Here is a 16,206-nt window from a genome sequence, read left to right on the forward strand (position 1 = left end):
GCAAAATAAGTACCAAGGGGTGCTTTTCTCAAGATCTGAATGCCAGCAGGGTAAAAAAAAAAAAATCTGCCCGCCCTCCCTCTCCTGGCCCTGGTTCTTCTCTCACACGTCCCTCCCCTGAAGCCTAGTGAGATGTATTCACACAACAGGAAATTCAACATTCTCCTTCGCCTTTTTCTTTTTTCCTCTCTTTTAATTTTCCCCAAATGTAAAGGATGAAGTCATCTCTCCTCCGGTGATGAAACATCTGCCTGGAGAAGCTTGCAGTGCAATGCAACACATTTTGATCACTGCTACATCTAATTACAGAGAAGAGAAAAATCACAAAGCAGGGTTTGGAATTTTTTTCCCCCCCAAAACACAAGGCATCTGAAAACTAATAGAAAAGCAGCAGCACTGACAATCAGACCAGAGGCAGCTTCCCCATCAGCCTTGAAAAACAGCACCAGAATACAGAGCCCACTTGGAAAGAGAGGGATTTCAAAGAGTGAGAACAGGGAAAGATTAATTGCTCATGCCAAGGTCACATGAGAATCAAATCAGAATCTCAGTATCCTCAAAGCCAAAGATCACTCAAGCCAGGACATGGCAATAGGCCTACACGTCCATCCTTTTGGGTTCACCAACATTTATTCAAGGTCAAGTTCTTGCAGATCCCTCACACCTACTCCAATGCACAAGGAAAGGAAGGACGGTGGGGGGGGAAGAGACATCTGCAAGAACAACATTAAGCCTTAATGACTGACTCATGTTCACAAGTTTCAAGACCAACCAAATACTTGATCTTCAGGAGCCAACATGCAGAGGGAGCAAAGGCTTGCTCTCAAAACTGAGAAACACTGGCTTACCCTAGACAGAGGCAGCAATACTGCTCCAGAAGGAAGTCCAGGTTGTTGCAGGGAAGCTCTGAAGGCATTCAGATACAGCTTAAAGCAGGCAACAGCAGTGGCAGAGCCCTCACGTTGGCCTCGATTCCTGAAGAAAACATGCTGACACAACGGGAGAGGCCTCAAAGGCACAGTAGGCATCACCACCCACATTCCCTTGATATTCAGGAGGGGCTGATTGCTTCCCTTGTTTATCTCTGAAAATTTCACTGTGAAACATTAGTGGGGTGCAGCCTCCAGCCACTCTAGGATGTTGTTCGCCGCAGGAAATAGAGATTTTAGAAGTTCAAAATAAAGCCCTAATCACAATTGTTGCTATTTCCCTGTCTTGCTCTTCAAGCTCAAAGGGAGTCCATGGCTAACCAGAAACAAACACCACCTCTAACAAGACCTTGCATGGCAAGGAACCAAACACAGACACCTGGGGAGCCTGCTCAACTGCTTCACTGGAGATATGATGACAGGTTGTTTATAGCAGCTTACAGAAAGGCAGTGCAAAATAAACAGAAGGCTACCTTCCTTCCACCCCTCTCCCCACTGAATTTCAAGGGAAAACTTGATTTCTTTCTAAACGTTTCAAGTTTCTAGAAGAGGAAAACAAAACACTGTCTGTGATGAATGGAGGTTGGCAGCTGTTCGGGACAGGTATGGTGCTTAAAGCCATGGGAAACTGGCCCAAAACCTTCAGACGCCGCAAGGAAACAAACGGTTGATGGGAAAGATGCCCGCAGACAGGCAGGGAGGTCCCAAGTCCCCATTTACCCTTCACAGATATTTGTCACCAGCGTTCTGCTGGCAAACCAGCCCCCATCCATTTTGCCAGCAAGCTCTCTTCTAAAACAATTGCTCAAAGGATCACATTTACCGCTTCTTATCTTGCTTGAGTGTGAAGACACATGAGTGAGCAGCAGGTGCCTGTCTCAAGCAAACAACGCACGCTGATTTAATCCAAGTCCACGTACACGTGAAGAACAGGCTGAAATAGCTGGAGCATACAGACCTCATCACCACTGTGACGGGAAAAAAAAACCCAACAGATACACTTAGAAATCATGCCTGCCATAGGTGTTCTGGGCTGCTCCTGAAAGGTCACGTCCCTTCTATGTTGTAGGTTTCCATCAAATCATGTCTGTCAGGGAGAGAGAAAAGCATGACCCTGGGGCTCTCCAAGATGGAATTAGTCCTCCGAATTCTCCCCTTTGGGCATGTGCGTGGAGGGAGCGTGTAGTCATGTCTGCAGAGCACCATGCGCTCCCATTCCTCAAGCAGCCCAGATCTAGTGTTGACAAGGTCAAATGCAAGAAGAAAGCTCACCCAGGGCTAATGGGAGGCAGAGAGTTGGAAGATTAGTCACCATCCAGATGTCTGCGTTTGCAGGGAAAGAGAGAAGTGCTGGAAAAAAAGACCAGCTGACAAGGGGTGGGGGACATGAGAGATGCAAGATGGTGTGAGACTCAGACTCTGGTATTCAGTCCCTGGGTCTGAATCCAACCCACACAGTGTCTGCTTTCCTCTCTGCATGTCTCCAATTCACCTCTTGGTCTCTGTCTCCTCTCAGGGCACTGGAAACTCTCTAGGGCTTGCAAAGGCAAGTTCTTCCAAGCACGACCAAAATCCCCAAGTCCCAAATAAGCAGAGTCAAAGGGAGAACTGGTCCTAACCCTTAGCAGGACAGCCCTGAAAGAACGAGGTTTCTTCTCAGCTGTTTCTGCTGTTTTGCAGGACACAGGAGAGTGTTCCCAAGCTGATCTGCCAGTCTATTTGGAGCATCGATGTTTGCCTAAGCAAATAGCTCGGAAAGCTCCACAAATAGCAGGAGAGTTGGCTAATTGGGAAGAAGTCGGAGAATCATAGAGAAAAAACACGCATGCAGGCAGCACCGAAGGCAGCAAAGAGTATGGCTGAAGGGGTCTAGACACCCCAAGAGCACATTTGCCCTCCATAAATTGTTATTCTTGGTCCCAGTGCCTCTGTCAACAACACTTTCTGCATATGCAAATAGGACCATACTCCTGCAATTACATGGCAATCAGAGGCAAATTACATTCTTGCTGTTTACTTTCAGTGTCCTTAATTAATCCGGTTATTAGACGATTAATGAAGCTTGTTTGGTGAAAAACTCATAGCATTTACAGCAAGAGCTCACACATGCACCCGGCTGGCATCTGGCTCTGCAAAACCGGCACGCTGGGCTGGAGGCAGCAAGTCCAACCCCAATCCGCGAGGCCAGCAGAGCCGGGGTGACACCGCAACCTGCCCCATGGCTCAGAGGGGCTCAGGGCTTCGGTTTTCCAGCCAGCCCTCCACTCCACCACTGCCCCACAGCGAGACAAGGAGCTCGGTCCTTCTGCTCAAGCTAACCATGCAATCTCAGCCTGCTGCACGTGCAACCACGCTGCTGAGACCCCAGCATTGTGACAGCCCTCTCCAGGAAGGCTGGGGCAGTCTGGAGACACAGACCCACCCTCGCTTGCTGCTCCTCTCCAAAGGCAACAGAAACCACCCCAGCAGCTCCCGCCAGTATGAAAGCTGCTAGAGAAGATTCCCAGCTCCGTGCAGCCGCTGGCCTCCATCTTCCCTCCGCCGCCAGCCAGCTCCCAAGACACCCTGCCCTCCCCAAAGGTCACCCCAGCTTGTGTTTGGTTAAGCTGCCGATAATTAAGTGGCATGTTCATCTAATGATCAAATTGCTGCACCAGGAGCATGAAAGACTGAGGAGAACTAATTAAGAAGCTCATTTGCATACTCCAGCATTTCCGGTGCATGTATGGGGTTCCCATAGCAACCAGTACAAAAGCTGATGATGGTGTGTGGGTTTTATTGGGTTTTAAGTGCTGTTCCTTCCTTTTGTTATCCCCAGCAGATAACAAAGGCTCTGCAAGGAAGGTGGCGTGACACCTGGCTCAGGAAGGGGATTTCTGAACAGCAAGGAGGAATGCGAACGTGCTGCAAGCGTAGCGGGGGACTGATCCTACTCACGATGCCATTCAATTCAGACACCTGGAGAGCAGGTATTTTGGGGGCGGATGCACAGCCTGAGGACACACTTGAACATAAATCCCTGACCTGATACTGCTCTATCAAAGAGACTTTCATGAGTCATTTTGGCCCCAGCTTCATAAAAGGCAGACAGCTCCAGAGAGAAGTTTTGCAGGGGATTACACCGAATTTCCCAGCATACAAGTACCCTGCGTTAGGGACTGGCTGCAGGGACCCCAGCTTGCCACCTGCAGCATCCAGGACATGTCAAGCACTGTGGGACTGGGCAAGAGCCCCTAAAGACTGCATCCCAGTATGGGCAAGAAGGCAACTGGGCATGTGCCAGTGAGGATGTCAGCTTAAGTCGCAGCAGGTTCCCAGCGCTAGAACGCAGTCCAGCGCCATGCTCCTTTCATCATGTCACTTTTCCTAAGCATCAGGATTTTTTTTCTGCTCTGTATTTCTGGCAAGAAACCTTTGCATTTAGATAAGGAATAAAGCCCGGGATCAGATCTGAACTCTGCAGCAGAGAAGATCAACATTTTAATGAATTAAATATATTCTAAACTAAATGTAACCTCTTAGCGCTCAAAAATTTGAGCAAGAATAACTTAAAGAAAAAGCCAACAATCCAACTCATTTCAGCTCTCTCTGGCTGTGAACTGGCCACAGGCCAATCAATTATCTTGAATTTATTCGTTATTCAGCTTCCCTCCAACAGCCAATTTCCAGGCTGTGAATTGTCGGTGAGCAGTTCCTCCTGCAATGGCCACACTCTCATTTCAGACCAGTTTGCAAGGAAGCAGCTTCGCTGGGCTGCCCAGGAACAACGCTTGGCCCAGGGCCATGCACAGCATTACACGGGCTGGAGCAAGGCAGGATGCTGTAGCTGGCACGTTCAGCGTTAGACAGTGCCGGGAGGATTTGGAGGGACCTGAGTTGTTTGACATCCAGCAGCAGCATTTACAGATGCAAAATACAGCCCAAGCTGCAAGGAGCATCCCCCAAAGGCTGCGCAGTCCTGCCAGGCCTGGGAAGATACATTTAATTCCTCCCCATTAATTTGTTATTGTGCAGGGAGGACGTATAGTGGGAGCTACGTAGCCCTGCATCAGCAAAACACGTTTTGTTACGGAGACCAGATGCCTGCAATTGAAACACGAAGACCCAGCATGCATGCAGATGTTCGCTAGGCTTGGCAGGACAGTCTTGGGAGCGGGGGGCTGCAGGGATGAGACCTCAGCTGTTCTGCTCCAGGCTAAGCCCATCCTGGGCTGCCCCCACTTCAGCTGCCCCAGAGCCTGCAGGCTGGGGTGCAGACAGAGCAGGGCTGCCCCCCTCTCCCAGGGCACTGGAAGGAGAATGATGCTGAAGACCACAAACAAGGCGGCAGAGGAAGCAGCGTTGGTACTTCATGCAGCCCACACACACACACACCCCGGTTATGCTGCAGCTAAAACACGTGCAGGCACGATCAGGGCTTGTGGACAGCCGAAGCCCTCACACCTCCACTTGAAACACTGCACCTTGCTATTACCCACGCTAATACAGAAGGAGCCCTTCCTCTGTCTCCAGTCTACCCAGCATCCTGGAAAGATCTCCTAAGCCTTCAAGCTGGAAGAAATCCCCCTTGCCCATCCAAAGCCTTCTCCTCCCCTAACATTGTTTTCATTTCCCCCTCCCCCCCCTTTTTTATTCTCAATAAAAACATAATTACAGGCTTTTAAAAAAAGCAAATTATAGTGACATACTTTAATTATCTCCAAGCAATGGAGGACTAAATTACACAGTCAGGGAATCAGAGGTTACCTAAAAATAAAAGCAAGAAGCTTCATTAAATGCTAATTGCAGCTTTCGCCGCTGAAGTGAGATTTCAACACAATCTGCCATTGACTCGCTCGGCCATACAGGAGAACATTGGTGCTGGGGAAGAGACCCTCGCATACATGCCACACGCACACCTCCATCCACAGCTGCGGGCTCCAGCCGCACAGACCGCTTCGCCGAGGGGAAACCAGGCAGTCGGCATGCCCAGCTCCACTCCACCACCGGTCCTTCCCCAACCGCAGGGCTGGGGTGCTTCCACCTCCCTCTGGGGCACCCACTGACCCCCTGAGACCACTCAGAGGCATCACCCGTCTTCTCAGCAGCACTGATATGCTCATCACAGCTCTCCAGCCTCCATGCTGGCTTCCCACAGCCCAGGAAAATTAAGTTCAAGGTCTCCATTTGCATCTTCAAAGCTCTCAGTGGCCCAACAAGGGCCCAATGCTCCAGGCCAAAGGTTTCAGCTGGCAGCGGGTCTCGTTGGGAGAAACGCTTCGTAGCGTAGAAATTAGCTCAGCTTGCTCGCTGCAGAGCTGGTCCCCCACTGCGTAATGAACCGCAACATCTGTCACAGGCTTTGCTGCCTTCTGCTCTAAATGCAAGTCGCACCTTGCTCTGAGCAGTGCTCGGCTCTCCTGCGGCTAAAACGGGACTCTGGGGCTCTCCCTGTGGGAGAGGAGCTGGATAGAGACCCGTCTCAGAGCAAGGAACAAGCCACTTTCTACTCCAGCCCTGCTCTTTCCGTCCCCTTCCTCCAGATTTGCTTACTAAGGAGCTTTGCTGTGGCTTCAACACGTCTCCAGACCTAGGTGGCAGAGGAGTGATTTTTCCCAACTCGGTGCTACAGAGAAGCAAGGGACGAGGTGGCAGGCAGACAGAGAAATTCGCAGAGAAATTATTTTGTTTTTCCATTTCCTATCGAGTTGGCCTAATTGTGCTGCTAAAGTCTGTAATTTGCCTCTCACAGAAGAGAGTTAATGACAGGTTCCACAGTGCTGCTGCTCCGTGTGGGGCTGGGGAGATGAGCCCGCACACAGCTCCCTGCTCCAGTCCCGGGCCGTGCTGTGGAAAGGGCAGTAGGACCCCAAAAGCTCCTGCTTGTCCCTGGAGAAGGGAGCTCAGGAGGAGAGCTGGGGATTGGGAACGGCAGCCAAGGCCAACAGAAAGTTCGAGGAGGGGGAGATACGAGCAGGCGATGGAGGGAGACGGCACCAGCCTGGGTTTCTCCCCCCCACTTCTCACATTCCCAGAAAAAGTGAAAAACATGCAGGTCAACCCCTCAGAGAACTCAGGCAATTATTGCTATTTAAATTCAACAACTCTTCACAGAAATAAGGGGAAAATCAGATAAGTGCTTTTAATCTGTAAGGGAGGCGAGCAGGAGAAACAACAGCACAGATTTCAGGACAGGTGCCTCATTTAAAAAAAATAAATAAATAAATACACAGAGTACCAAAACATAGGAGTCTAGTCTCTAGAAATCAGTATCTACTCTGCTCTTCTTCTGCTCAGCCACAGGCAGCAGAACTGCCCTCAAAACTGCTAAGCAAAGCAGAAACCCGATCCTAACATACACTAGCCAGCTCCCCAAACTGCCCCAGCAGCAGCTATCACCTCTCTGCAGATATCAGCACCAGAGCCTGCCTAGATCCACGTCGCTCTACATCCATCTCAATTGCTTATAGGCTGCTCCCTTTTAATTAGCTTTCATAATCAAATAAGTGTCTAGAATTAAACAGCACCGTATCATGAAATGCCATATAAAATTAACCAGCCATGTTTGGAGGTCACTGCATCCGCCGCTGAAACACACCCGGCACTGGGAGGGATACTGGTCTAGTTAGCAGCACAGAGTAATGGTGCCAGTAAGTGTAGGTTTTAGCTGATAAAAAACAGGACCCATTAAAATTCTGTTTCGGGACCAGTGAGGTTAGATTTAAACAGATATGCAAAATATTTGCACAAGAGCATCTTTATGTCATTTAAGCGAAAATCTGTAAGGAATAAGACTGAATCACTGTAAAGCACACTTACACCAAAATAAGTACCCACATGAGGACTCTTTTGATTTAACACTCCACCAGATCCATCAAGAAATCGGGGTAGCTATTGTGTTTAAATAGGGTCTGATGCAGGAGGGGAACACGAATCTACTTGAAACCACGTTCAAAGTCTAGCCAAGTGACTTCTTCCCCGAGCACCAAGCAAGCATCAAAAGCACTCCTTTGGGATGTGCCATCCCAGCCATGGAAGCCCAGACCCCACCGCCCAAAGCAACAGCTTTTGGAGCTGCTGTGCATTGGTGGCTGCCAACAGCGGGAGCACAACTCTCATTTCTGCACACCTTTCTGCTATAACACCCCGCAGCAGCACAGCCCGAGCGGCTAGCAGGACGCACTCCAGGGCTGGCTGCATTTCTAGGGAAGCAGTTTGAAGGCAGAAATGTTTGAGAACAAGAGAAACGCGGAGCAACACCTTGACGAAGTATTTGCACGTGAAAAAAATAGTTCATTCAGCTACTGAAGCAGAGCAGTTAGATCAGCACCGCTCTCTGCATCCTGCCTGGGTAGGAAGCATCAACCCAGGTAGACCACCTCGCTAGCACAGGTCTTCTCTTTCCCACACCCTGACCAGCTCCGGTGTCTGCACCATGCCCTGCAGAACTCCCTGGACCATCACAGGACAGATGAGCCTGGAAGATCTGCTCGGTGGCCACATGGTCAGTGCCCAGCCACAGCCTCTCTGGAGGACTCAGAGCATCCCTCTTCACAGATACTGCAAGAGGAGGGAGGGGGATGCTGTAATTAAGGTAGAATCAGCCTTTCCAGGCATTATCAGGCAGAATTTGGGGTGGAAAGCTGCTTGTAAAAACAGTAGAGCAGTATCTCAGAGCTAGAAACAGCACCAGAGACTTCAACTCGGGTTTTCTGGGAGCCCTCTGAACCAGGCAGCCTTTCACATCCGATTCGACAGTGATGGATGCGGTGGGAACAGAGCAGTTGTTTTCTCCTGAGAAGCTCTTTTGACAAGTATGATCTTATCAAAGTTTCAAGCTTTTCATTACACTTCTTTTTTCTTTTTTTAACTCCTGCCTTCAAGCCATGCTCTGTCCTCTCCGTGCCGGCAGGGAACAATTGCGTTTCCCTTCTGGCACTGATCAATGGCTGAAGCTCCCAGCAGCGCTCAGCACAGCACCGAGGCCTCCCCTCCCCAGGGCACGCAGCCTGGGTGACCCACTGGAGCGAGAGCAGAGCTGCGATTAATACACCAATAGGTCTAGAAACACGCAAAACACGGGTGTAAGTTCACTCAGGCTCAGAGAAGGGAATACATGGGCACCTTTGGGCCGGGAGGAACACATGCAAAGGGATGGGGAGACATCCCAGCACCCTCATTGCCTCTGCGAGGTCAAGACACCACCGCCAGCTCCAGCGCTTTTGCTGGGCACCTAAAGCAACAACCTGCCCAAAAGCTGGAGGCAGCTGGGGTGGGCAGTAGCCCCTTCCTCTGCCTCCTTTCCCCACCTCCCATCTGCTCTCCAGAAGAAAGACAAGCCTGGCCCATCCTCTCCTTAGCCAGCAGTAAACCAGCACAGCCACCCGCTTTCCAAGGGCCTTTCCCAAACCACAGGGACAGAGACACCGGCAGCAAACACACCAAACCGCCCCAAAACAGGCAAAACCAAGACTCTTTGAACAGCCACATACCTTGCACACCAGGCTGTGCTATCCCAAGGAGCAGGCTGGAGTCGGGAAGAGGAACCCTCCCTCCAGGAAGGGCAGAGCTGCTTTTGTTAGCTGGCAACTCCCTAATTAGCCCAGGTTGGTCCTGATGGGGAGGGTGGAGCTGGCCCTGCTTCTGAAGCAGGTGGGAAGCCCTGGAAAATCCCTTCCTCTCTGCTCCATCCCTCCAGCCTCAGTCCACACCTTGGGGAAGAGCAAACGAGGAGGAATCAGCCCTTTCCACCCCGGATCCTGCCCCAACCCCTGAGCACTGGTGCAGCGGCAGGCTACAGCGTGCGCCCCGATGCACTGTGCCAGGGTGTGCCACGCTGAGCTCTCCTTTCCCTGTCCCATCCCCTCTCACAAGGACCCCGTTCGCAGCAGGATGGCCTGGAGAGGGAGGACACCAAGCCCCATGTTGTCCTGGAGCGCTTGGCCACCCAAAACCTTCCCCGTCAGCCAAAACCAAGTCACCTCCTGGAGCCTGGAACGAACAGTCACCAAGAGACAGCAAACGCTGAGTGCAAAACCATGGTCTTTTATTAGAAATCTCCTCGTATAAAAATGATCATGCTCTACACAGTCATCGAATAATTCATAAACATCCAGGCACTGAACTTTGTTTTTTTTGTGTGTTTTTGTTTTTTGACTGGTCAGTACATAAAGCAGACATATTTCAATCCATATGGTCATCACATACATTAATTAACCACCTATAGAAATCAGCACTTTGAACACAGTCTAGGTTTTATTTTATTTTATTTTGTTGTCTGTTTTTTATTTAAATTTTATGTATTTTTATTTATTTTTCCTTTTTGCAACATATAGAATTTGGTAGGATACGGGAGAGTGAAGAGGGACGGAGGAAGACAGGAACAAAAGAAAATGGAGGATTAAAAAAAACGAAAGAGAAAACAGAAGGTTCTGCACAACCACAAACAATCTCACAAATTCCAGAAAAGGGAAAATGTTGGGTCTCTTTTTTTTTTTGCCAAGATACAGAAAAAAAACCCCAAAGACTTGCCGAAGTCCGTCACCTCTTCCCCGCGCTACGTCCCCCTTGCTCAACTGTTCCTCTTCCTCCGTGGGGAGGCATGCATTGTCACGGTGGTCGGTTGGTCGGTGGTTTATTTTTATTGATTCTTTATAGGTTTTTTTGCTGCTGTTGATCGCCATCTTCCCCGAGAGCTCTGCCCAGCGGCCCCACCAGGAGCGTGTGTCCCCCCCGCTGCCACCTCCCCGTCCCATCCGGCTCCCCCTCCAGCGTCCTGCGACGAGCGATGCGACTCAGCTCCCTCCCATGTCGTGGCATCTGCAGCCTCCCTCTGTGCCAGGCAGTTGCGATCGCTGGAGCTAAATCGCGTGGTTGCTATAGCTGACGTAGGTCTGTTTGGTAGCCAGTGCTGGAAAGAGAGACAAACTTCACATGTATCATTAATGAAGTCCACCCCCCCTTTCTGGCTCCCGTCCCGTCCCCCTGACCTGACCGTCATGCAAGGAGATGCTGGTGGGGATGTGACATGGGGTTTGCTCACGGATCCGGCCAGCACCGGCACTCGGGATCGTTCCCTGCGAGGGCACTGAGCCGTGGCAGAGGGGCTGAGCCCCACGGCAGCCCTTGGGGGCTCACTAAAGACAGTTCATCCCAAAGAGAGACCCCAGGACGTGACATGAGCCACAGGGAATGTGCTCTCAGGCTCCCGTTCACTTCCCTCAGCAACCTCTTACAGACAAACCCGCAAGTGCTCCATGTTCTCAAAAGCTCAGCTTGCCCCAGCCCTGCCAGAGCACGATTTGGGGTCCAAGCTGGGTGCCCCGCACCCCTGCACGCCGCTCCATGGCAGCTGGGAGCTGAGCAGCAGGGCACTGCCAGCGCCGGCAGCGGGTGGCACGAAGGCTGCATCCCTCAGTCAAGGATCCCTGTGCCCGTGCTCGGGTGCTGGAGGAGCAGAGCACGTAGGCAAACCTGCTGCCACCTTCCAGCTTCCCCAGCCCTCGGGACGGGGTTGAACACACGAGGAGAGGAGGCAGCAATGGCTACAAAGCCACCACGCGTCCCAGACTGATGCTGGGGGAGCCGCAGCAAGGCCCAGCGCCAGGAAAATGCCAGATAGCAATAAATCCTCCTGCTCCCCACAGGGTTGCACCGCTGTCTTTGGGCTCGGAGGCTGCAGCACATCACTTGCTTTTAGCAGCAGCCACAGCTCAGGGAGAGGTGGAAGCGGCAGCTTGCAACGCCCTGGCTTGTCTCAGCGCTTCAGCTGGGCACGATGTTCTGCAGAGATCCCACCATGAGGTCCCCAGGTACCATGGGGCTCAGCAGACACACGGACACCCTCCAGCCAAGGACATGGATGAGCGCTGGGACACAGAGCAAAGCCCAAGACACCACAAGCAGCACAAACGTGTCCTCTGCAGAGACCGGCACCACGCAGAGGGGACGCCCGGCAGCTCTCCCTCCATCTCGGTGCCTCGCTGACAAATGAACCTTGCTGCAGATTTCCGACTCGTATTCCCAGATAACAATTAGATAGGCCATAAGAAATTAGAGCTGACAGAGCTATTTGTTAGCCGCAATGTTTTCATAGCCAATCTGCCCATATCAAAGCCTTGCGAATTATTTATTCTGTTGTTTATTTAAGGATACGTGACCCGCCAGTGACAGAGTGAAAAATGGCCCCTCGGTCCTGCGCTGACAACCCCACCGTGCCTCCTGCCCCTGCTGCCGTGCCCAGCTCCCCGCCTTGGCACACCTCGGGAGCGCGCTGCCAGCCCCGTTCACACCGAGCTCCCGTATTCCCCATGCGAGACACATCGGAGCCGGAGATGCGGCAGACAGGAGGCTCAGCTCTCCCTGCTCCCAGCACGTACGATCCTCGGAGGCTCCTGCTGCGAGTCCCACGGGGGAGAAGGATGCTCAGCACAGCGGAGAGCATATGGAATGTTTGGGTTCAGGTCCCGGATGAGGTGCTCGCTGCATCCAGGCCTCCAAGCCCCGCTGCGAAGGGGTATTGGCCCTTTGTGCCAGCAGAGCCCCGGCCAGGAGCTGTGTGTGGCTGGAGGGAGACAAGGTAACGCATGCACTGCATCACAGCCTGTGACACCAATGCCATGGGGAGTCTGGCACCAGGTGGCTCCCCAGGACAGGGCTGGCATGTTCCCGGCGAGCCCTTACTGCGGGGAGCCCACAGATATCCCCAGCCTTGCATGGAGTAACTCTGCACAGACAAAAGGGGGGTGAAAGAGGGACCCCTACCAACTGCCACGTTGGGGTAGGACCGCAGACCACACGGATCTGCGATAGCGGCTGACAAAAGCCACCTCCAGCACGGGCGGCGAGGGGGGTCTGACCGTGTAGCTGCCCTTCACAATGCAGATATAGGTAGATGAAAGAGTCGATTATGCAGAGAGACTGCCTACAGAGAGACATCGCGTACAGAGCTACTGCCAGCGAGAGCCATTACACAGAGCGATGTGGACACGGAGGTTATACAGAGATGCCAAGGGATATTAAATAGCTCAGGCTGGAAAGACAGCAAGCGTGGGATTACAAAGACAATCACGGCTTTCCATGGAAATGCTGTTTGGTCTCCATCCCACTGATGCTGGAACCCAGAAACTCTGCTGGTACATGAGGAACATTTGTATTTCACGGGGTTTCTTCAGATTTAGCCCAAATGGGATTTCCCTTCTCAAAGGACCCCAGCAGCATTGGCTCCAACCATTTCTTCCTCCTGCAAGGCTCTGTTTTTGGAAATCCAAACACAGAACAGGCACGCACCCACTTTCCCAGCGTTTTCTGAGCCCCCAGCCTCTCTTCCCAGGGGAGACCGGTGGCTCTGTCCCTGTGTCAGCCTTAGCTCCCGCCTGGCCCCCAGGAACAGCCCACAGGCAGACACCGAACGCCTTTCCCTATCAGCCACACGAGAGTCTTCCCGGGAGCAGCTCTGGGCCCCAGGGTGGGCTGACATTAGGATCCTTCTCCAGGTGTTCGAGCAGATTTCCGTACGCCCCAGCCAGCATCTCACCCAGCAGTAGCACGAGCGTGTCTCCAGCATCATTTCCCCTGCCACCCACCCAGTAGCATTTCCCACGGGATAATGCCAACAGGCCTGTGGAGGGATGGGAGCGCCAGGAGCAATCCCGATCAGAGGGAGGCAGGACACCTGTCTCACTCACGTGGCTGCGGTGATGGAAAACAGCTTTTCTTGGGTTAAATTAAGGAAGGGGGAATCTTGCCTGCCCGCAGACAGGAGATGAGCCTGTCTCCCCTTGCTGAGAGCCAGGAATCCCTGCTCGTGTCCTGGCTGGAGTGCAGATAACCGGAGCACACCTCCCTCCTTGGGGTGGCCTTGGGCACGGCGGGGAGCAGAGTGGCCCCCAGCCTGCGAGATGCATCCCTTCCCACGCTGCCCTTGCTGCTGCGGGATGGTGGGCCAAGCCATGGGGCAGGAGGGACCTGAGATGTCCCTTTGCCAAGGAGCAGCGCTGCCGGCATTGCTTGTGCCCATGGAGAACAGCATGGCTACGGCCCACCAGCGAGCCAGGGCTTTGGGCTCCCCAGCACCATGTTGGTCCCTGGCAGGACCAGCTCCCCAACCCCATGAGGAGCCACGTTACCTTGTGTTTCCAGATTTTCACAGAGCTCCGATTTGGCCTCTCCATTGGGGCGGAAACCTCCCTTCTGAGAGAACTTGTTGGACATGGTGGCTGCCGTCACCACTGCCTTGAGGCTCCGCTTGCGCTTGGGGACGTTCTGCTCCGGGTGGAAGAGGATGATGTACACCTTGGGCATGTAGAGCATGCCCAGGGACACCGAGGCACTCAGACTCACCGAGATGGTGAGCGTCGTGGTCTGGATGTACATCTGCAAGACACAAGGGCACGAGCTGAGACCCACCACGGCTCTGTAGGATCCAGAAAGGGTCAGCTGGGAAAGGAGGAGAGGAAACAGGGGAACATGGAAATGCTGAGGTTAAATAAATGAAGGGGTGGGCAGCCAGGGTTGGAAATGTTGGCAGTATTGGATCTTAAACATCAGACTCAACTTGTAGCATGGGCCAAGGTGCACCCGGAGAGGCCTTCGGCTCACTTTTGCTGTTTCCCCACCTGCAAACACAGGGAGGCTGTGCGGTGCCCTCACCCGCATTTCGGGGCCCTGGCACAGCCTCCCTGTGCCAAGCCCTCCCAGCACTCACGCATGCTCCGGCAGCAATCTGCCAGCACCCCAACTCAAAACCATCACCAGAGACGGAGCCCCCATGCCCTCTTCACCCTCCCTCTCTCCTCCCCAGCACTCGCAGCGCGCTCCTCTAGCCGCAGGGCCGAAGCTCCGATGCTGCGGTGATGGGCACAGCAAGGACACCCACTGCCAGGGCCTGGCCCGGGGCACCCCCCGCTCCCCCCTCTCCCTTCAACAGGTAATTCCCATTCCCCAGCTGGCTCCCTGGGCCGTTGTCATGTAAGTCACATATTACACACCGACGTTGCCTTTCTGCAGTCAAAACTAATTTCACGCTCACTGTCCAGGACTAACAGTGACAGATGTTTTGCAAAATGAAAGCCCATTAATCTGACTGTAGAATAATCCATTTTTCTATGGAAAGCGTTTGGCAGGCTCTTCACAAGCCGGGGGCATCTGAAGCAGGCGGCAACGAGAGGCAAAGAGACCCCCTCCCTCCGCCCATCCCCACCTCTCACCCCTGAGCAACACGAGAGGCCGGGCAGGCAAACCCCTCCATGAGCATCCCTGCTCCATCAGCATCCCTGCTCCCAGCACAGGGCTCCGTCCTCTCCAGCATCCTCTTCTCTACCGCTTAGCTCACGTGCTGGGTCTCCCTGGGCTGAGCAGGGAGAGGGCTCTGGGTCTTTGGGTGCCTTTGCACGCACCTTTTTTTCCTTTTCCAGCTGTGCTCAGATGCCGGGGCTGTTTTGCAGGTTGCTAACAAGGTTTCAGAAGGAGGCTTAAGGCAGTTTCTGAACTTTATCCTATGGCTCAGTCACAGCGTGGTGTCTGGGGTTTCTTCTGCAGTTGTTTCATGCGTGGGATTTAGTGCCGTGCAAGGTGGCAGGACCTGGAGGAGCCAGGGGAAGCCCGGGGGCTGCAGCATCAGTGAGGGCAGGGGGTCCCCACCTCCCCAGCTGCACACTCTTAGCCTAGGGGCTCATTTTCTGGAGTCAACAGAGGAAAAAGGTGATTGAGGACAGAAGCTGAGCACAGAGGCTCTACACAGCTCCCTAGGGAGAAGGAGCATGGAGGCAGCTCCATCCCACGAGGGAGAGCTGGCGGGAGGCAACGGCTCCCGGCCGGGGCTGTCATCCCACCCTGTGGGTCCCAGCTGTGACCGTGCAAAGAAAACAAATACATGGGCCCAAAGCGTTCCAACTCAGCCCAAAAGGAAAAAAGCAACAAAACTTGTTCTGAGTCAACTGAAAAGTTTTGTTTGAACCCAGAATAAAACCTCTTGCTGTCACATGCGCTCGTTTGTTTATTCCACCTTCTCTCTATATGCACGCAGAGTCAATCTAGGCAGTTTTTGGAAATAAAAATGTCATTTCATCAAGGAAAGTCAAAACATATCTCTGTGCCAGAATATCTGCCTTTTTTTTTTTTTTTTTCTTCCTTCCCGGCCCCGAAACTCTCCAGACTTTGCCGCAGGTGCCCTGGACTTGCTGGGAATGAGGGCAGCACTGGGACGCCAACTGCAGGCACCCCAACCCCTGTCCAGGGGACAGGTACAACTCTGCTCGGCACCGGCGTGACACCCCGTGGGGCACGGCTGAGGCTCAGC

General features: G+C 52.8%; 1 protein-coding gene across 1 annotated transcript in view; it reads right to left on the bottom strand.

Annotated features, from left to right (window-relative positions):
* Positions 1-10,669: 10,669 nt before the first annotated feature.
* The window catches only part of GRM4 (glutamate metabotropic receptor 4), a 51,390-nt gene continuing 45,853 nt past the window's right edge, over positions 10,670-16,206 (bottom strand). Inside the window, exons 10-11 of the mRNA XM_050911254.1 lie at positions 14,036-14,282; positions 10,670-10,818 (exon numbers count right to left, since the gene is read on the bottom strand). Coding sequence (XP_050767211.1) covers positions 10,769-10,818; positions 14,036-14,282 — 297 coding nt within the window. The 3' untranslated portion in view covers positions 10,670-10,768. The remainder of the gene's footprint in view (positions 10,819-14,035; positions 14,283-16,206) is intronic.

Source organism: Gymnogyps californianus, chromosome 27, assembly GCF_018139145.2.
Source record: "Gymnogyps californianus isolate 813 chromosome 27, ASM1813914v2, whole genome shotgun sequence".
NCBI lineage: Eukaryota > Metazoa > Chordata > Aves > Accipitriformes > Cathartidae > Gymnogyps > Gymnogyps californianus.